General features: G+C 45.6%; 1 protein-coding gene across 2 annotated transcripts; it reads left to right on the top strand.

Annotated features, from left to right (window-relative positions):
- The first annotated feature begins 388 nt into the window (after nt 1-388).
- LOC120809847 (ELKS/Rab6-interacting/CAST family member 1) lies at nt 389-15,814 on the top strand. 2 transcript variants are annotated; one of them, XR_005710147.2, is made up of 21 exons: nt 389-570; nt 1,607-2,341; nt 2,458-2,646; nt 4,980-5,271; nt 5,529-5,656; nt 5,791-5,865; nt 5,959-6,114; nt 6,201-6,368; nt 6,582-6,749; nt 6,860-6,997; nt 7,084-7,224; nt 7,437-7,577; nt 7,738-7,931; nt 9,121-9,256; nt 9,383-9,514; nt 10,420-10,580; nt 10,778-10,925; nt 11,407-11,502; nt 11,729-11,813; nt 12,461-12,646; nt 13,103-15,814. XR_005710147.2 is itself a non-coding variant. In XM_040163963.2 (20 exons), the coding sequence occupies exons 2-20, from the start codon at nt 1,799-1,801 to the stop codon at nt 13,238-13,240; spliced, it is 3,330 nt and encodes a 1,109-aa protein (XP_040019897.2). In that variant the 5' UTR covers nt 389-570; nt 1,607-1,798; the 3' UTR covers nt 13,241-15,814. The 2 variants fall into 2 exon arrangements, 1 of the variants encoding a protein (XP_040019897.2); XM_040163963.2 differs by lacking the exon at nt 11,729-11,813.
- The last annotated feature ends 651 nt before the right edge of the window (nt 15,815-16,465 follow it).

Raw genomic sequence — 16,465 nt, 5'->3', positions numbered from 1 at the left:
TCGGTTAGATCTTTGCACTATTTTTAAGTTAGTTATTTTAATTTATATTAAAATATAAATTTATATAAATAAATAACAATAAATAAATTATTAATTTATATTAAAATAACTAACCTGTGTGTGTGTGTGTGTGTACGTATACACCATTAGTTAAATCTATCCATCTACATATTCTAAATAGTGCTAAACTGCATTTGTATCGCTGACTGTTCACCGAATGTCATTTCGTAAACTCCGTTGACCAAAATGTTGAATTATCCCCTCATATCTATGCAAAGGTAGATCTGTCGGTCTGCTTGTCGCTTTGCTGTCTAAATTCACCCACCAAAAAGGCTCGGGACCGCGCCTCCAAAATTCAAGCGTGGCGAGGGAGGCTCCCCGTGAACGCGCACCGGAGGCTTGACGTCACGGAGGCGCCCTGGCTCTCCAGAGCCGCTGGCGACAAGATGGGAAAACCAGATAGTCTTCAACTGAGTGATTAACGTTACTGAGTTTTCCCTGCCGGCCTTTTCGACCGACAAAAGGATTCACCATCAACAGCGATTTGAGCTCCACCAGACGACGGCAGAGGTAACTTAGTTTATTTTGAGAGGTTTTCATAATGAGTTATTGTGTTGGCGAGAAAGAAAAAAGGAAATCGAGGTGTTGGTTAAGCACAGCGGCTGGATGGACCGGCCCGTGTCACGGCGAGGTAAACGTATGCGGGTTTTACGTCCTTTACCTTTTCTTTCCCTCGTATATCACCTGGACGATGGGAGAAAGCCCGCGGCTTCGAATGAAAAGCCGTCCCGTTCAGTTGCAGGAAAATACGGATGGATGTGTGTGTGTGTCTCGGCAGTGAACCCCGCACGGCGTCGTTGGAATCGTGCAAAAAATGCTTTAATGCTATCGTTTTACAATGCATTTAATGTGTGTGTGTGTTGTTTTCTGACGGATCATCATTTCTATATGCATTTAGTCTGACGAGCAGAACGATTTTTCTTCCCCCCTCTGACAATGTCCACCATGGACGATCCCCGTTCCCCTCCCTAGCTAACGTTTCAATCCGTCAGCGCATCGCTGGAGGGGAAAAAAATAATATTTGTAGCTTCAAGATGTATTCCCCAATGTGACATACGCAAACCACCACGAATGACAAAGGGACGGCGATAATTTGACGGAAAACGCGGGGAGTTGGAGCCGTAAAACGTCAGCTCGTTAGCCGGTGTGTCGAGGTAACCGTTAGCCGCTAGCAAGGCCGCGGCTCAGCCGTTAAACCGTCAGCGCTGAGATTCGGTGAAAAGCCGAGGACGAAACGGAGCGTAAGCTGCTCTCCTGTGAGCAGAGCCGCCTGAAGTCTGTGGACGTCTCGTGTTTCCAGCACTCTGTTCGCCTCAAACGGTCCGTCGGGGCTGACCGGAGGCTCGCGAGCTATAATGGCGATATAGGGATTTAACGGGGAACACCTGGGACACGGCGGCTCCAAACCCACATCTGTAACAGGCTGCAGATGCACACGTACGAATACACGTTCGCCATCTCTGTTTGTCTTATTCATTTAAAACTGATGCTTCATGTATATCTACCGACAGGCAATTTATAGGGAACAACTGTGTCTTCTTTGCAGATTGGTGTGTAAGTTGTGACTCCAGGTTGCTCCTGTTGGAAGAGGAAAGTCTGGCAGAAGATTGTCCGTCACTCCCTGCGGCTCCAGTTGAAGCGGGATCACCACCACGAATTCACACAGTAACCAATCTATCAACGATACAAAGGTACTTGGGAGTTTTACTGCTGCCACCCTTCACCTACGTAGCAGAAGATGTACGGTAGTGCCCGCTTGGTTGGCAGAGGGGATGCCAACCATAGTGGCGGCAGAGATGGAAGTGGTCCCGGCAATCAGGGTTCCGGCCGTTCCCCTCGCCTACCCCGTTCTCCTCGAATGGGACACCGCCGCACCAACAGCACCGGAGGCAGTGGAGGCGGTCCGGGAGGAGCAGGAGGCAAAACTCTCTCCATGGAGAACATCCAGTCCCTCAACGCGGCGTATGCCACCTCAGGACCAATGTACCTGAGCGACAACGAGGTGGCCATGGCCGACTACGTTCCCAAAAGTGGTGGGACGATGACGACCATGGGGAGACAGCGGGTGACGTACGGCTCAAGGGCCACCAACAGTGCAGTTGTGGCCGCCAGCACGCCCAACATCTCCACCTCAGTGCCTGGCAATGCTGCGCTGTCAGCCGGCATTCTGGCGGGCGATGCTCTAGCTTTTGGGGACCACCACATGTCCTCCACTGTGCCTCACTCTCTAAGGCAGGCCAGAGATAACACCATACTGGACCTGCAGACTCAACTCAAAGAGGTATTTTTTTTCCCCTCCATGTTTGCGTATATTCTCGGATTTCAAACGTTTGATAAGCGCTTGACTCGCCACATTCACAGTATTTCTGTGATATTTGTTAAACCCTGCTTTCTCAGATTCTGCGTGAGAATGAGATGCTGCGGCGAGAGGTGGAAGTTAAGGAGAGCAAGCTCAGCTCTTCCATGAATTCCATCAAGACCTTCTGGAGCCCAGAATTAAAAAAGGAGCGAGCTCTCAGGAAAGACGAGGTTTCCAAAATCACCGTCTGGAAGGAGCAATACCGTGTGATTCAAGATGAGGCACAGGTGAGTGTTCGCTTGTGTTTCTTCGAATAGATGTTTTCATCATCAAGCCATTATTCCGAATTTAAATGGAGTCATCATCCAGGCTGTGTCAAACATGTCTGACGGGAAAAATGTCTTTCATCCAGTGTGTCGGCTTTAGTACCAGAGTGTGTTTCTCTGCTTTTTGGCCAGCGCTGTATAGGCTAGAGGCAAGTTTTCTAAGATCTAGGTAATCCTCTTCTATGCAGCTATATCATTGTGCTCAATAGATGAAAGAGGCTGTAAGTCGAATGGCTGCTTTAGCCTTTCTATACGTTTTTATAACTGGCTTGATGTGGTGAACTGAATGACAATTTAAAGAAAGCGTTCATTTTAAATCTGTTTGTCTAGTCGTTAAACCACCGGAGTAGGTGAGAAGCCAACGTAAGAATATTGTCATAGGTAGCGGTAATATATGAGCTGTTGTGACTCACTTTTGATTGAGTATTTTGACTATGTGGCTTTCCAAAAATAATAATTATTAGCCTCTTTGAAATGATCATAGTGGTACATTCAGTTCAAATGGCCGATAACAAGAAAAGGATATTCTGCGGTCTATAAACGGAAATCCATCATCGTCGGAATTCCCACTCTGCCCTTTGCTCATAGGTTGTCAAAAAAATGAAGCGTCTCTCGACTGGAAGTATTGTAGAGTTGCATGTGTGCAATTCATCCAAATGGCTCTATGTCTGCTGTCAGGTGTGGAAACCAAACCCCTTTATATGTATTTGTCAATTTTCACACGTTGTCCTCCTTGTTGACTCCTGAAGAATGGAGATGGTGGCGCTGTAAACTCTGAGCTACTCAGCAGTCTGTTAACCTACATACATGTATACATTTTATATGCACACATGTGCAAGAAACATCAGTGAATAGAAATAGACACATGGTCTATTTTTTAACCCTATAGTGGGATTTGTGCAAATAAAGTAATTATTGAAGATAAATCCTCATTGTTTCTCTGTAATTCTTAATGGCTGGGCAGATGTGTATAATTTGCTGCTTTCCCTCCTGCTGAGTCACATAATCACACTGTGGACTAATTCTCAGTAATGCCTGAGTAACGCCGTACTAATCAGTGGGTGCTGTAATTTAAAGATGTCTGCTTTCATATGTCTCTGTGAACGACTGCACCTCCCACGCTGGCACACACGCAACGGAAAACACGCCCGTAGGCACTCGAAAGGCCTTCGGCTAATTACAGCTGCGATTGAACTGCGTGCCCCGTTGCTTGTAGGTCCAACCGCACGTGGCTTGGTCTGCAGTTTAATGTTCATGTGTGTTATTTGTGATTCTGGGCTCGCTAGGCTGAGATGTGTGCTGGGCACAGCTTTCCCAACATCTCTACCATAAAGCATGTTGTCTAGTCCAGCTATACAGTTGTATAACTAAGCACCCTTTTTAACATTTTTGAATGGACAATTTTGTGGTGTTTTGCGAGCTGTGGCTGTGTGCCATGTGCACGGTTTCCTTATGACTCAAGTGTTGTGAAGTGTTTGGAACACTTTGGTTGGTGCTTCACATCTTGCACTCTTTGTGCTGCCTCAAACGTCTGACTGTTATCTCTCCTCAGGCAACGGCAGTCGGAATATGGGCGCCGGGGGGGAAGGTGTGTGCAGCGGTGTGGTCGCAGCAGTGAGTCAGCCATAGTCATGGGGTGGAGAGCGTGATGGAAAGCGGGGGTTTAGTGATTGGGGAGGTGAGATTATTGGAGGGAAGAGCTGGGCCGAGAAGCAATGTAGATTAAAAGTGTTTGTGTGAGGAGGAGGACGAGGAGGAGCAGAATAAAGATTGGCGTTTGAGGGACGAGGAGAGATGAGAAAGGGAGGGGGCGTCAGGAGGAACAGGACGGCGAGAGAAACGAAGGCAGACACTGACTTCTCTCTTTGTTCTTTCCTCTGAAAAGTGCTCACAGCTGGTTCAGACCAGAGTGTAACGCAGCCTTGTGTCAACGTCTCCCGGCAGCTCTGCCAAGTGTCCGTGGCGTCCGATGCCACAAACAATGCAATACTATACTGGGCTGATTGTGTTTCACCACTTGTATTTCTCTGGTCATGAAATGGAACACTGTCCCAACTGTTGGGGCTGCATCTGTCGGGGCACTGCAGGGTTTTCATGATTATGGGCTGACTTTTAATCTGCAGTAACACAGTATTCTGCCACAATCAAGGGTGATTCTGAGCAGCCTTTGCGTTGTACAATGGATCAATAAAGGTGAATTCACCTCATACCGTTTTGTGAACAAATTGTAATTAAGTCCAAAAAACATAAGTACAGGAGGTTAATAAACGTGTGTGTGCGCTGCTTGTTCCCAGCATCTCCAGATGACCGTTCAGGCTCTTCAGGATGAGATGAGGATCCAGAGGGACCTGAACCAGCTGCTCCAGCAAGACCCCGCCATCCAGGGGCGGGACCTGGTCCTCACATCTGAACCCACAGAGGAGAACTACCGGCGGCTACATGCGGAGCACGAGAGGCAGGCCAAAGAGCTCTTCCTCCTTAGAAAGACCTTAGAGGAGATGGAGCTACGGATCGACACGCAGAAGCAAACCCTGGGAGCCAGAGACGAGTCCATCAAGAAACTTTTGGAGATGCTGCAGAGCAAAGGTGGGTTTATAATGTCACGTTGTGGTTGTTGGTGGCCAAAATATCCGCGATAATGCATTGACAAACCCATACAGGAAACTCAAGTAAAAATAACTAAAAACAAAATTGGGTTATTGGGTTTAGGTTTACTGTTGCTTTTTTAATCCAGTGTTTTTTATATCTCATCCCCTGCTGAACAGATGAGTTGGCTGTTAGAAAATAGATGTCTTTCCACTTACTTCCTCATGGTAACCGGGCCGTCTGTACATCCTTCTCAGGGCAATCTGCCAAGGCATCAGAGGAGGACCAGGAGCGGACCAGGAGACTGGCTGATGCAGAGATGCACAGGCATCACCTTGAGAGTTTACTGGACCAGAGAGACCGAGAGGTCAACGCACTGAGAGAGGTACTGGTGACCTAATACCACATTGGGTTGGTCTAGTTTTGTTTTTCCCCCCTCTTATTTATGCTCCGATATGAAACTGCCCATAAATGTTTTGCACACACATGCATCATGTTTTTCTTCATCCGACCCAAAAGGAGCTGCACCGTCGATACGAGGGAACCCCCGAGTCCACAAAAACTAAGGCTCTGCAGACTGTCATCGACATGAAGGTGAGGTTTAGAAAAGAATAGTGAATATGATCTATGTTTGCGTTATCTCACGTATTTTTCAATGCATGTTAACCCCTCTTCACCAACGCCCAGGATGCAAAAATCAATTCGATGGAGCGAGGACTGAGAGACATGGAAGAGGAGCTGCTGATGATGAAATCCAATGGACTTCTGAGCTGTGAGGAGCGGCAGGAGGAGATGAAGCAGATGGAGGTCTACCGCAGCCACATGAAATTCATGAAGAACAAGGTCTATGAGACGTTTTGTTCTCTTAATCGGATGCTTTTCCGCTAGAAGTTTCTTTCCTTTCCTCATGGCTATCCACCTATTTTCAGCTGGAGCAGGTGAAGCAGGACCTGTCCAGGAAGGACACCGAGCTGCTTGGTTTGCAGACCAAGCTAGAGACTCTCACCAACCAGTTCTCAGACAGTAAGCAGCACATCGAGGTCCTCAAGGAGTCCCTCACTGCCAAGGAGCAGCGAGCCGCCATCCTACAGACTGAGGTACACCCTGGGCCCTTCTTTACATTTGGCCAGCTCGCTTTGGAATGAGTGTAAAACAACAGCCCTCTTAAGAGAAAAGGCTTCCGACTGCTGATACGAGAGTCTGCAAAGAAGCAGTTACCGAATGTTTTGCTAGTTTCTCTGCTTTTGAGCACTTTTGAGTGCGTAGCGCAGTTCCAGCCAGTGACTGTTGTCTACCTTTCCCTGTACCAGGTGGATGCCTTGCGCTTGCGCTTGGAGGAGAAGGAGTCGACTCTGAATAAGAAGAGCAAGCAGATTCAAGAAGTCTCCGAAGAGAAGGGCACACTCAACGGGGAGATCCACGACCTCAAAGACATGCTGGAGGTCAAGGAGCGTAAAGTCAACGTGCTGCAGAAAAAGGTGATTTGGACTAAAAACAGACATCCGGTGTTCTTGGCATTTACCCCGCGCACTCATGGGGTCACAGCGCGTGTCCTGTGGCTGATGATCATTTTGTGTTCACTCTGCAGATCGAGAACCTGCAGGAGCAGCTGAGGGACAAGGAGAAGCAGATGAGCAGCCTGAAAGAGAGAGTGAAGTCTTTGCAGGCAGACACTTCAAACACTGACACTGCCCTCACCACACTAGAGGAGTCTCTAGCAGAAAAGGTTGAGTTCATGTCTGCACCTGCCGAATTGTATGCATGTTCATTCTGTATATTAAACGCGTGTCCGTTTTCTCTGCCTCCTGCCAGGAGCGCATTATTGAGCGTCTAAAAGAGCAGCGAGACCGAGACGACCGGGAGAAGACGGAGGAGATTGACAGTAACAAAAAGGAACTGAAAGAGTTGAAGGAGAAACTGAGCCTCTTGCAGGGGGACCTGTCAGACAGAGAGGTGAGCAACACCAGCACAGGCAACAAAGGCACTTGCTTACTGTGTTTCTATTAATATTGTGAGACATTGTAGTCTGTTTTTGCTGTTCATCTTACTTTGCTATGAGTCATAAATGTCTGTATTGGATCCAATGTATTTTCAGTCTCCTCAGTCCCATTCTCTTAGAGTTGGAGAAGGCTCATCAATGCTCTTGTGTGGGTGTGTTTGTGCAGACGTCTTTGTTGGACCTGAAGGAGCACGCATCATCCCTGGCATCCTCCGGTCTGAAGAAGGACTCCAAACTCAAGAGCATGGAGATCGCCTTTGAACAGAAAAGGGAGGAGTGCCTCAAAGTGGAGAATCAGCTTAAGAGGGTGAGATCCTAAAATAATGAAATCGGCAGCCATGTGCTGGCTCAGCGCTAGCTAATGATTTATTAATAGGATTGTGATACCGTCTGTAATCTGAGCCTTGCGTACGGTAACCGTAGTGAAAACCCCTGTGTGTTTGGCTGACATCCCGTCCTGTTGTAAGGCTCAAAACGCAGCCCTGGAAGCTCAGGCCAACACAGAGCTGCCAGAGCGCATTAAGAACCTCCAACAGGAAGTCGCCCGCCACAAAGAGGATTCTGGGAAGGCGCAGGCTGAGGTGGACCGCCTGCTGGAGATCCTTCGGGAAATGGAGAATGAGAAGAATGACAAGGACAAAAAAATCAATGAGCTGGAGAGGTGGGTGGAAACATGCACATTTCGGGTGCTCACAAAAATGTTAAAGATAACTGTTTAAAGCCGGTCAACTCAAAAGATGTGGACATCTTTGCACCAAGGCTGAAGCTTTGCCTGTGATACTAAATTAAATAGTCATAATGTGTCAGCAAATGTGCAGCTGGTCTGATTGTTCGCCCGTGACATGAACGTTTAACGCGAACAGAACATTTTCTTTGTTGTGACTTTGTTCCAGAAGTTATGATTTGAGTCTTTTGTGTTTGTTGCGGCGTGTGGCGGCTACATAATGCGTTGTGCAATCTGTTGTCTGCTTGCTTGGACTGTAAAATCTCCCTCCAATGACATCGTGACAATCTGGAAATTGTTGCCCTCGGCCCATTAAATGGCGTCTTTAAATGTAATTTGTCCATCTGCCATTGTCGCCTCTTAGCTGTATTGCTTTGAAAGCGGATGTGGCAAATGTTAGCTTGTTATTAGTGGAGCTGTTATAAAGCTGGTCGGTACGGCTGTAGTAGTTTGTAATCCACCTTTTTGCAATTTCTGTCGCTGCGTACGTGGTGAGTGATGAAGTCTCATGACTCGTCTGTGAGCCCTCAATGCTTCCTTCTCTTTTCCTTAACATTGACTCATCTCCCTGCTCTTTTCTTTCTATTTACCACTTTCTTGTCTTTACACCGGAAATCTCTCGCCCCTCCAGTTTGTCCTGCAGGTTAGTATTTGTTCCTTTTCCTCTCTTCTCATCTCCTGCATCCTTTAATGTTCTCTTCTCACGTTTCTCTCATTGAGTACAAGGTGCCGCAAGCAGCTGCATCTTCCTCGCATATTGATCTTTGTCTTTCCTTTTGGTTCATTCACCGCTTTTCTCTTTCACCCCCCTCCCTGACTCTTTGCAGGGCTGTCTAAAATCTTGCCAAAGCTATGGTTGTAAATGTTATCTCAGTATTCTGAAATGAGGAGGCTTTTCAATCTCTCCTGAACATTCCACATAGATAATCATAGCTGTGGCAAAAAGCTTTGTTTTGAATCAGACAAATTACTTTGGTGCTTATCTGCACTTTTACCACAATATTTCCTTTTTCTTACCTTTTTCACATCACCTTTTAAATACAAATTGTATTGACATGTAAATCGGGAACACATTAAAATTATGCATCAAGTAAACATTTCTACTTCCGTGTATGTTTGGGTGCAGGCAGACCAAGGACCAGTCAAAGAAGGTGGCGTCTCTGAAGCACAAGGAGCAGGTAGAGAAGAGTAGGAATGCTCGACTCGTGGACGAGGCCAGGAAGAGGGAGGACAACATGTCCGAGAGCTCCCACCTGGTGAAGGTGCGTGCTTGTGGTTCTCTCTCATGGACCTTTCATCAGAACGAATTTCCACATTTACCGGCACCGGCTCACTAATTCAATTTCCAACGAGCTGTAATGGGACCTCTCTCTACTCCGGATGTGCAGGACACTCTACGTCAGAAGTCTGAGCGCATAGAGGAGCTGGAGGAGGCCCTGCGAGAGAGCGTTCAGATCACTGCGGAGCGAGAGATGGTGCTGGCACAGGAGGAGGCTGCCAGGTCACTCCAGGAGAAACAGGTACACAACTGCTTTTCAACAAACGCACAAGAAAGCAGTCACAATCAATCCACTAGTTCACGCACGCAGCACACGCATCGTGTAAAACTCTACATAAATAACAAATGCTTTCATATACTGCGATTCTTCCTCCCTCGTCCTTCTGCTGCCATGGTGGTGTTTCTCATCCTTTCTTCGCCTCCCTCCTCTCCTACGGTCTCTGTCTCTTTCTCAGTTCTTTTATCTTTTGCTTTTTTGTTTTCTCTTGTTCTGTCTCTGCTTCACACTGCCTCTCAGAAGCACTCACTCAAACCAATGCATGAGTCCCAGCTCGCCCACTTTAAGTGGTCTAAGGTATGAGCCCAGAATGTGTGACCTCCAATCACTGAGCAACAGCCCTTGAAGGGTGGACACAATAACAGATACACCTTTACAATCCATGCAATGACACCACGATCCTGCCATATATTCATTTGGAAAGTGTCCTTTTTGGGGAATTTGTGTTCGATGTCAGATTGCATTATTTTGCAAGGTGTTGCTGGTTTCAGCTGGTGTAGTTGTCCTGTTATTTTGTTTACCTGCTGTTTGTTTATGAAACATCCCAAACCTGATTAATTGGCTGGCTCGCATGTCAAGTAGCCAATAGAATTTATCACATGGGAATGAACTTGATTATAATTAAAGCACGTATTAATAATAGTGGTACTTGTGCCCATTTTTTTTAAATGAATAACAGGTAAATGAAATGTTGTGCTGTAGTTTGATGGTATGTGTGCTAGTTGATCCCTAGTCCTTACCAAAAGCCCACATGATATGGACACACAAGGGTTCTTTGCTTGTGAAAAAACACTTTTCTTTCACTGATTTAAGTAATTGCTTTTACTCTATTCATGATTTGAATTGTGTGTGTGTGTGTGTGTTCCCAGATGGAGGAGCTGCTGGGGGCCATGGAGAAAGTGAAGCAGGAGCTGGAGTCCATGCGGGCCAAGCTGTCCTCCACCCAGCAGTCTCTTTGTGAGAAAGAGGCACACCTGTCAACGCTGCGAGCGGAGCGCAGGAAACACCTGGAGGAGGTGCTGGAGATGAAGTAAGAGTACACACACACATACACAGAAGGGTGCATTGGACTCTGGCGTATTGATTGCTGCCTTCATCTTGTAAAATGTCATCCTATTCCGGACTTGCCCAGCTGGCAGGATGATTTTCTGCAATAAATAATAAATGATAATTGAGCTTGTTACGCTTGTGGTTAAATGTCATGTTTGTCTCCTCCCCACCTAACAGGCAGGAGGCGCTGCTGGCCGCAATCAGCGAGAAGGACGCTAACATCGCCCTGCTGGAGTTGTCCTCTTCTAAGAAGAAGAAGACCCAGGATGAGGTGTCTCTGCTGAAAAGGGAGAAGGACAGATTGGTGCAGCAGCTCAAGCAGCAGGTGAGGAGGTGGCTGCTGGTATCCGTGGAGGGGAAAGAACGATTGAAGTGTTCCAATAGTTCTGGGAGCCTCAGCGGGATTGCACACAGCCATGTTTATTGTTTTAACTCCTACACCTCTCACACAGAATATGTTGACGAGTGGGGAATAAAAGTCAGGACGCCCAAAGCCGTGTCCAAAGTAAATGAAACGATTGGACACTGTCTTTTTCAGTAACAATAGTTTTTGTTTCCATCAGGCACACCATTTACTAAGGTCGCATGAGGATTGTCACACTGAGAAGTAACTTTTCCATGGAATGGAACGGACAAATGCTCAGTCTTTGAAGTTAATTGTCGCTCCCCCACCCCCGTCAGCTCCGGCGTTGTACATGCTGACACCGTGTCACCCTGTGATGTCTTGGTGGCCAATAGCCAGGCCTGCTTGTTAATGGGTGCCCCTTCCGCTGTGTTTCTTTGTTCTCACTGTTTCTATTTCACAGACTCAGAACAGAATGAAACTGATGGCAGATAACTACGAGGATGACCATCTGAAGACCGCTCCTGACCAGTCAAATCACAAGCCCTCTCCTGATCAGGTAGCTTACCCCTCCAAACTGTCCCCTTTCCATATCGCCCTCAGCTGCTTCTCTGAAATGTCCATGACATGGTAACAACATGATGTCTGTTGAGGAGAAGGCTGATCTGATGCCTTCAATCTAAAGGGAACAAAGATTTTTTTGCTTAACTTTTCTGTCCATATATACGTACACTAACCAAATGTTCCTTTGTAATGCTGCGATTGGCTCACCTCGTGGCTAACAGGATGATGAGGAGGGTATTTGGGCGTAGCCAACCTTTAGCCCTCCCCTCTCTCTGACTCTCTGTCTCAGCCATATTGTTCAGAAGGGTGAGCTCGTATGAAAAGTCCGACCTGTTGACCTCTTGCTCTGTGGCATGCTCACCTTGTCTTCCTTTCATTTTACTGTTCTTTTTGCCGTATGCCTTTCTTCTGTTCATGTTGATGGTGGTGATCATTGCCTGTGTTTTCTGTGAGAGTACGTCTCGCCACTCATCCGGTGTTCATTCGTTGCTTCTCAGTGGTTTGTGTGTTTCGGTTGAGCAATGCCTGTCTGCATGCTCAAGCTAAGAGCATGAGATATTTTATCCCTGGTCTGTTTCATTGTCTTCAACTAAAGCATCTTTGCTTTCCATGTCACTGATGATTAGCTCCTTGGATATTGACCCCCACTAACAGGAGCTAACTAGTTTTAACTCGCCTAATATAAATCATTTTGTAAATAGCTTTGTAAGGACATTAATATACTAGGCAATTGAAATCTAGAGAACAACGCACCCAAGGTGCTTCGTATACACATGCATGCAGATAACAATATATATATATTTCATGCCAGTGTGGTCTGGAGCTTTAGTCTTTCATTCTGTTCATGAATTCAACAAGAGCGTATGTGTAATACTATTTCTACATCCCCCTTTTTTCTTTTCATTTCCCACACTGCCTCTCACTCTTGTCCCTTTTCGTCCCCCCCCGGGCAGATGATACCCCCTCTTCTGGCCCTGTCCCAGAACCGCAGTAAACTCAAGCTCTACATCGCCCACCTGACCGACCTCTGCCACGACCGCGACCCCGCCATCCTCAGCACGCTCACGCCGCCCTCTCACTACCACCACAGCGACCCCGAAGACTGGGAGGAGGAGCTCCAGAAGATGAGCGTCCAACAGGTAGAGGAGGAACCGCGCTATTCATATCTGCATTGTCCTTTGTAGCTTCTGGAGGGTAGAAATGGCCGTTGTATTGGCACATCAAAGGCCCAGCAGAGCAGTTTAGTTTTTGAGCAGCTTGATTCTAAAGGCATGAGCATCTTTGAGATAATCGGGTAAGTTCATTTCTAATGTTTTTGTCATAGCTGATGAAACAACTCTAGGTTGTTGAATCTTTGAATAAAAAATTGATTTTGGAATTAAATCGGGTTACAATGCTGTTTTTTTTTTTTAATCTGCGTGGTGATGCAGTCCCTTTATCCATACTCTAGCTTCAATAAATGGATAATTTCCTTCAAAATTAATTTAGTCATTTTCCAGAAACCATTTTGAAAGTCAAACCTGGGGGTGGGGGGTACAGATTTTGGTTCATTGACAGTGTGGTAAAAGAAACCGATTCATACTTTCATTCTCCAGTTGGAGAGCGAGCTGGAGGTGTGTGAGAAGGAGAGCGGCGAGCTGCAGGAGTACGCCAACTCTGTCCTGCAACAGATCGCTGATTACTGCCCCGATATCCTGGAGCAGGTTGTCAACGCCTTAGAGGAGTCATGCTGACCGCGCCGACCTCGGACACAAACCGGCCGAGTCCTGCTCTCCATACGATCCTCAACAAGGCGTCTGGCAGGAGGAGAGTAAACACGAGAGATGTATAACCCCGCCCAGCTTTGCGTCTTCGCTCCCCTCTTCTTCCCCGGAACAGGCTTTTACAACCAACTCTTATGTGCTTTCCTGTCAAGTGTGACTTTGTAAAAATTCGAATTGGGGACGGTCACTAAGGGTGTAGAAATATTGTCAAGTAGGGCACTTTAGAGTGGATTTCAGATTATACCAGGCAAAAGCTGTGGCAGATGGTGGCGTAAAAGTACGCACTTGATCACATTACTCATTATCAGCTCACTAGCAAGCACTCACAAAATTCCGTTATTATTTTTGGCTTGACGTAAACTTGGAGAGATCTCAGTCTGTCTGGGATTGGGTGGGTTGGGAGACAAAGGATACGAGATGAAAGAAGCAAACTTCCGCACAAAGTCTTTTGAGCCTACTGCCATCCTTCGTCTCAGACGTCTTCATTCACAGCAGGAACTGCTCGATCAAGCACAGATACCTCACACACAGCGATCTCAGTGTTTTACCCCTTAGATTACTCTTGCATACCTTTTTTAATAGAAGAATAGGGGTAAATGTATTCCTCACATGGGGCAGGAAAGCACTTTTTGACTGGGGAGCTGCTACATCTAGAAGGGGGGCCGAGAGGTGCTCAGTTCAGTGGGTAAATAATGCAGCCGTGTTGATGCTTATTTTGTATTGTAGTCCGTGGTCCCCTAACTGGAAGGTTGTACTCTAGTTGGAGACACAAACCCCGGTGGACGGACCTCCGAGCACTGAAGTGCTACATTTTAACCAAATATGAACTAAGCTTGCTCTCCAAGTTTCTATGGATCTGTCATTGTAGCGAGGACCAAGATGTAGGTACGTGTTACTGCGTAGTCTGTGGCTGGGCCACTGGCACGAGAGAGAGAGGGGGGAGGGTGGGGGGGGGGGGGAATCTAGGCCTGACCTTTTGACACTGGTCAAATGTCAGCTTTTAAGTTACACAATGTACTCAAATACAAATATGAGAGCGAGGAAAGGAAGTTATTCTGAGACTCATTTACTTTTAGATAGTTTTGCACACAACGTCCACTTGTTTATGAGGTATGCAATGTTTCTTTTGAGAACGTTCTAGTGGCCTTGGAGCATGAACAGAGATCAGTACTGGGCCTAATGCAGGGATCTTCTTTTTTTTTTTTTCTCCTCTGTTATGTTGGTGCTAAGGCATGATGTAAGATCCACTGATCATTCAGTCTCATCCAAAGTTTCTGTAGATGCTTCTCGAAGCCCACCTGATCTTCAGTTGGTCGATTGGATCACTGAAGAACACAAGCGATGCTTCTTGTATTTCCTGATGACTTACAAATGCAAGTGATGCCTCCCTTTATTTTATTTTTTGAATCTTCAGGGCTGAGGTTATTAATTACTAAATGCGTCTACATTTACAGGAAACAAAAGTCACTTTTCAGCAGATTTAGACTTTTTAGATCAGTTTGTAAATAACGTGATATTTAACACGTATAGTGACTGAATAAAGTTATTAAGTGAAAGGTGTTGTGCATTATTTGAAAAGAATATCTAAAGTTTAAAGCAGTGCAGTTTTGTCAAATTTTGTCGGCAGGACAAAGTGTGTGAGTGTGTGTGTGTGAAAGTACTGCCATAACTCGAGCAAAGTCATGTTCTATAGAGCTCTATATAAATACATATATAAAATGTTTACTGTATGGATATGCATTGAATGTTTGCACAGAATCTTAAAGAGCAAAATGACCGTTGAGTTGGTGTCTTCAGTAGAAACGGAGGAAAGTGTCAAAAAAATATTTCGTGTCAAAAATAGTGTGTGCACCATAATGTTTTCGAACCGTGACTGTGTGCTGGGGGAGTAACTTCCTTGCATTTCTTTCTAATCAGCGTTTTACATTTATTATCCTGAGATTCCAGTGTTTTTATTCCTACCGTTTTTTTTTTTGGTTGATGTCAAAGGCAGATTGTGCCTGATGGGTAGAAAAAAAAAAGTCAACAATCCTAGACCTCCTGCTTTTGTAAGGGGAATATTATGAGGGAAAAAAGCCTCATCTGTAGGTCTGACTCACTTCCTGTTTGTGGTTGGTGGATATGTGATTTTTTTTTTTTTTTACTGAAAATAAAACCCCCTGATGGTTTCGGATGACGTCCGTTGGATGCTTGTAGTTTGTCGGTCAAACTCTTTCAGCAGTAGCTAATTCCCTCATTTCAACCCCGCCGCCCTTCACCTCTAGATTCAAATAAGCTTTCTCTAGTGTTTAATTCCCTCTACGTTGGCCTGTGTGTCCCTGACCTTGCCTTAATGTATCGTCATGTCGTCTTCTCCTCATTGAGGAGCACAGGGCTGATTAAGGGGGCGTCTGTCAAGTTCATGGTATTCGTTTTTCATTTTGAATTTGTATAAGAAATGTATTGCCTGCCTTCTGTAAGTGTTCGTAAACAGAAAGCAAAAAACAGACATTTGTGAGTTATTTGGATTTTGTATGTATGTAAATAAATAAATTATAAGCCTTGGTTTCTTGGATTCGTTTTGGAAGAAGCGAGCAACGTCGTATTATGCCGTCAGGCGGCAGCTGAAAAGGATTAAGATGTTTTAACCGTTTGGTTTCAAAGACAAGCCATCACACTTGATTTTTCATTTGCAGCTGTTATAAAAATGTGAATTAATGGTTTAAGTTAACATTTGTTGCATATGGTGGTTTTGGGTTGGATCACGTATATTATGGTAACCCACTCTTAAGTGGCGTTGGTGTAGTTGTAGGGCATATTTATTGAGTATGTACTAAATTCAAATTATATACATGGACCGAGATCAAGTGTAGTTCAGGAGTGGCTTTTCCTCAGAGTTCTGGGAAACGGCGCCGGTTGAAGTTCTTCGTGCCAGCTGCGTTCAAAAGGAACCCAGAGAAGTTCTCAAATTGTACATGCGTTGCTCAAACATTACACAATGGTTTGTTAAAGATGTATGAGGTGGGAATTCCCTTTAGATGCTGTGGTTGATTTGGTGTTTAAGATAAAACATCTTAATGATTTGACAGCAGTAATCACATAATTCAGTCTAGATTTGATGTAATAGTGATTTTAGGAGAAATCAAAGGCCATCGGACACCTTTGCAGTTGGTTTCCTAAACTGCATGGACGACAATTATACAGTCGTAATTACAA

This window comes from Gasterosteus aculeatus, chromosome X, assembly GCF_964276395.1.
Source record: "Gasterosteus aculeatus chromosome X, fGasAcu3.hap1.1, whole genome shotgun sequence".
NCBI lineage: Eukaryota > Metazoa > Chordata > Actinopteri > Perciformes > Gasterosteidae > Gasterosteus > Gasterosteus aculeatus.
Note: the sequence above shows the minus strand (reverse complement) of the source record. Positions and strands in the feature narration are given on the sequence as shown.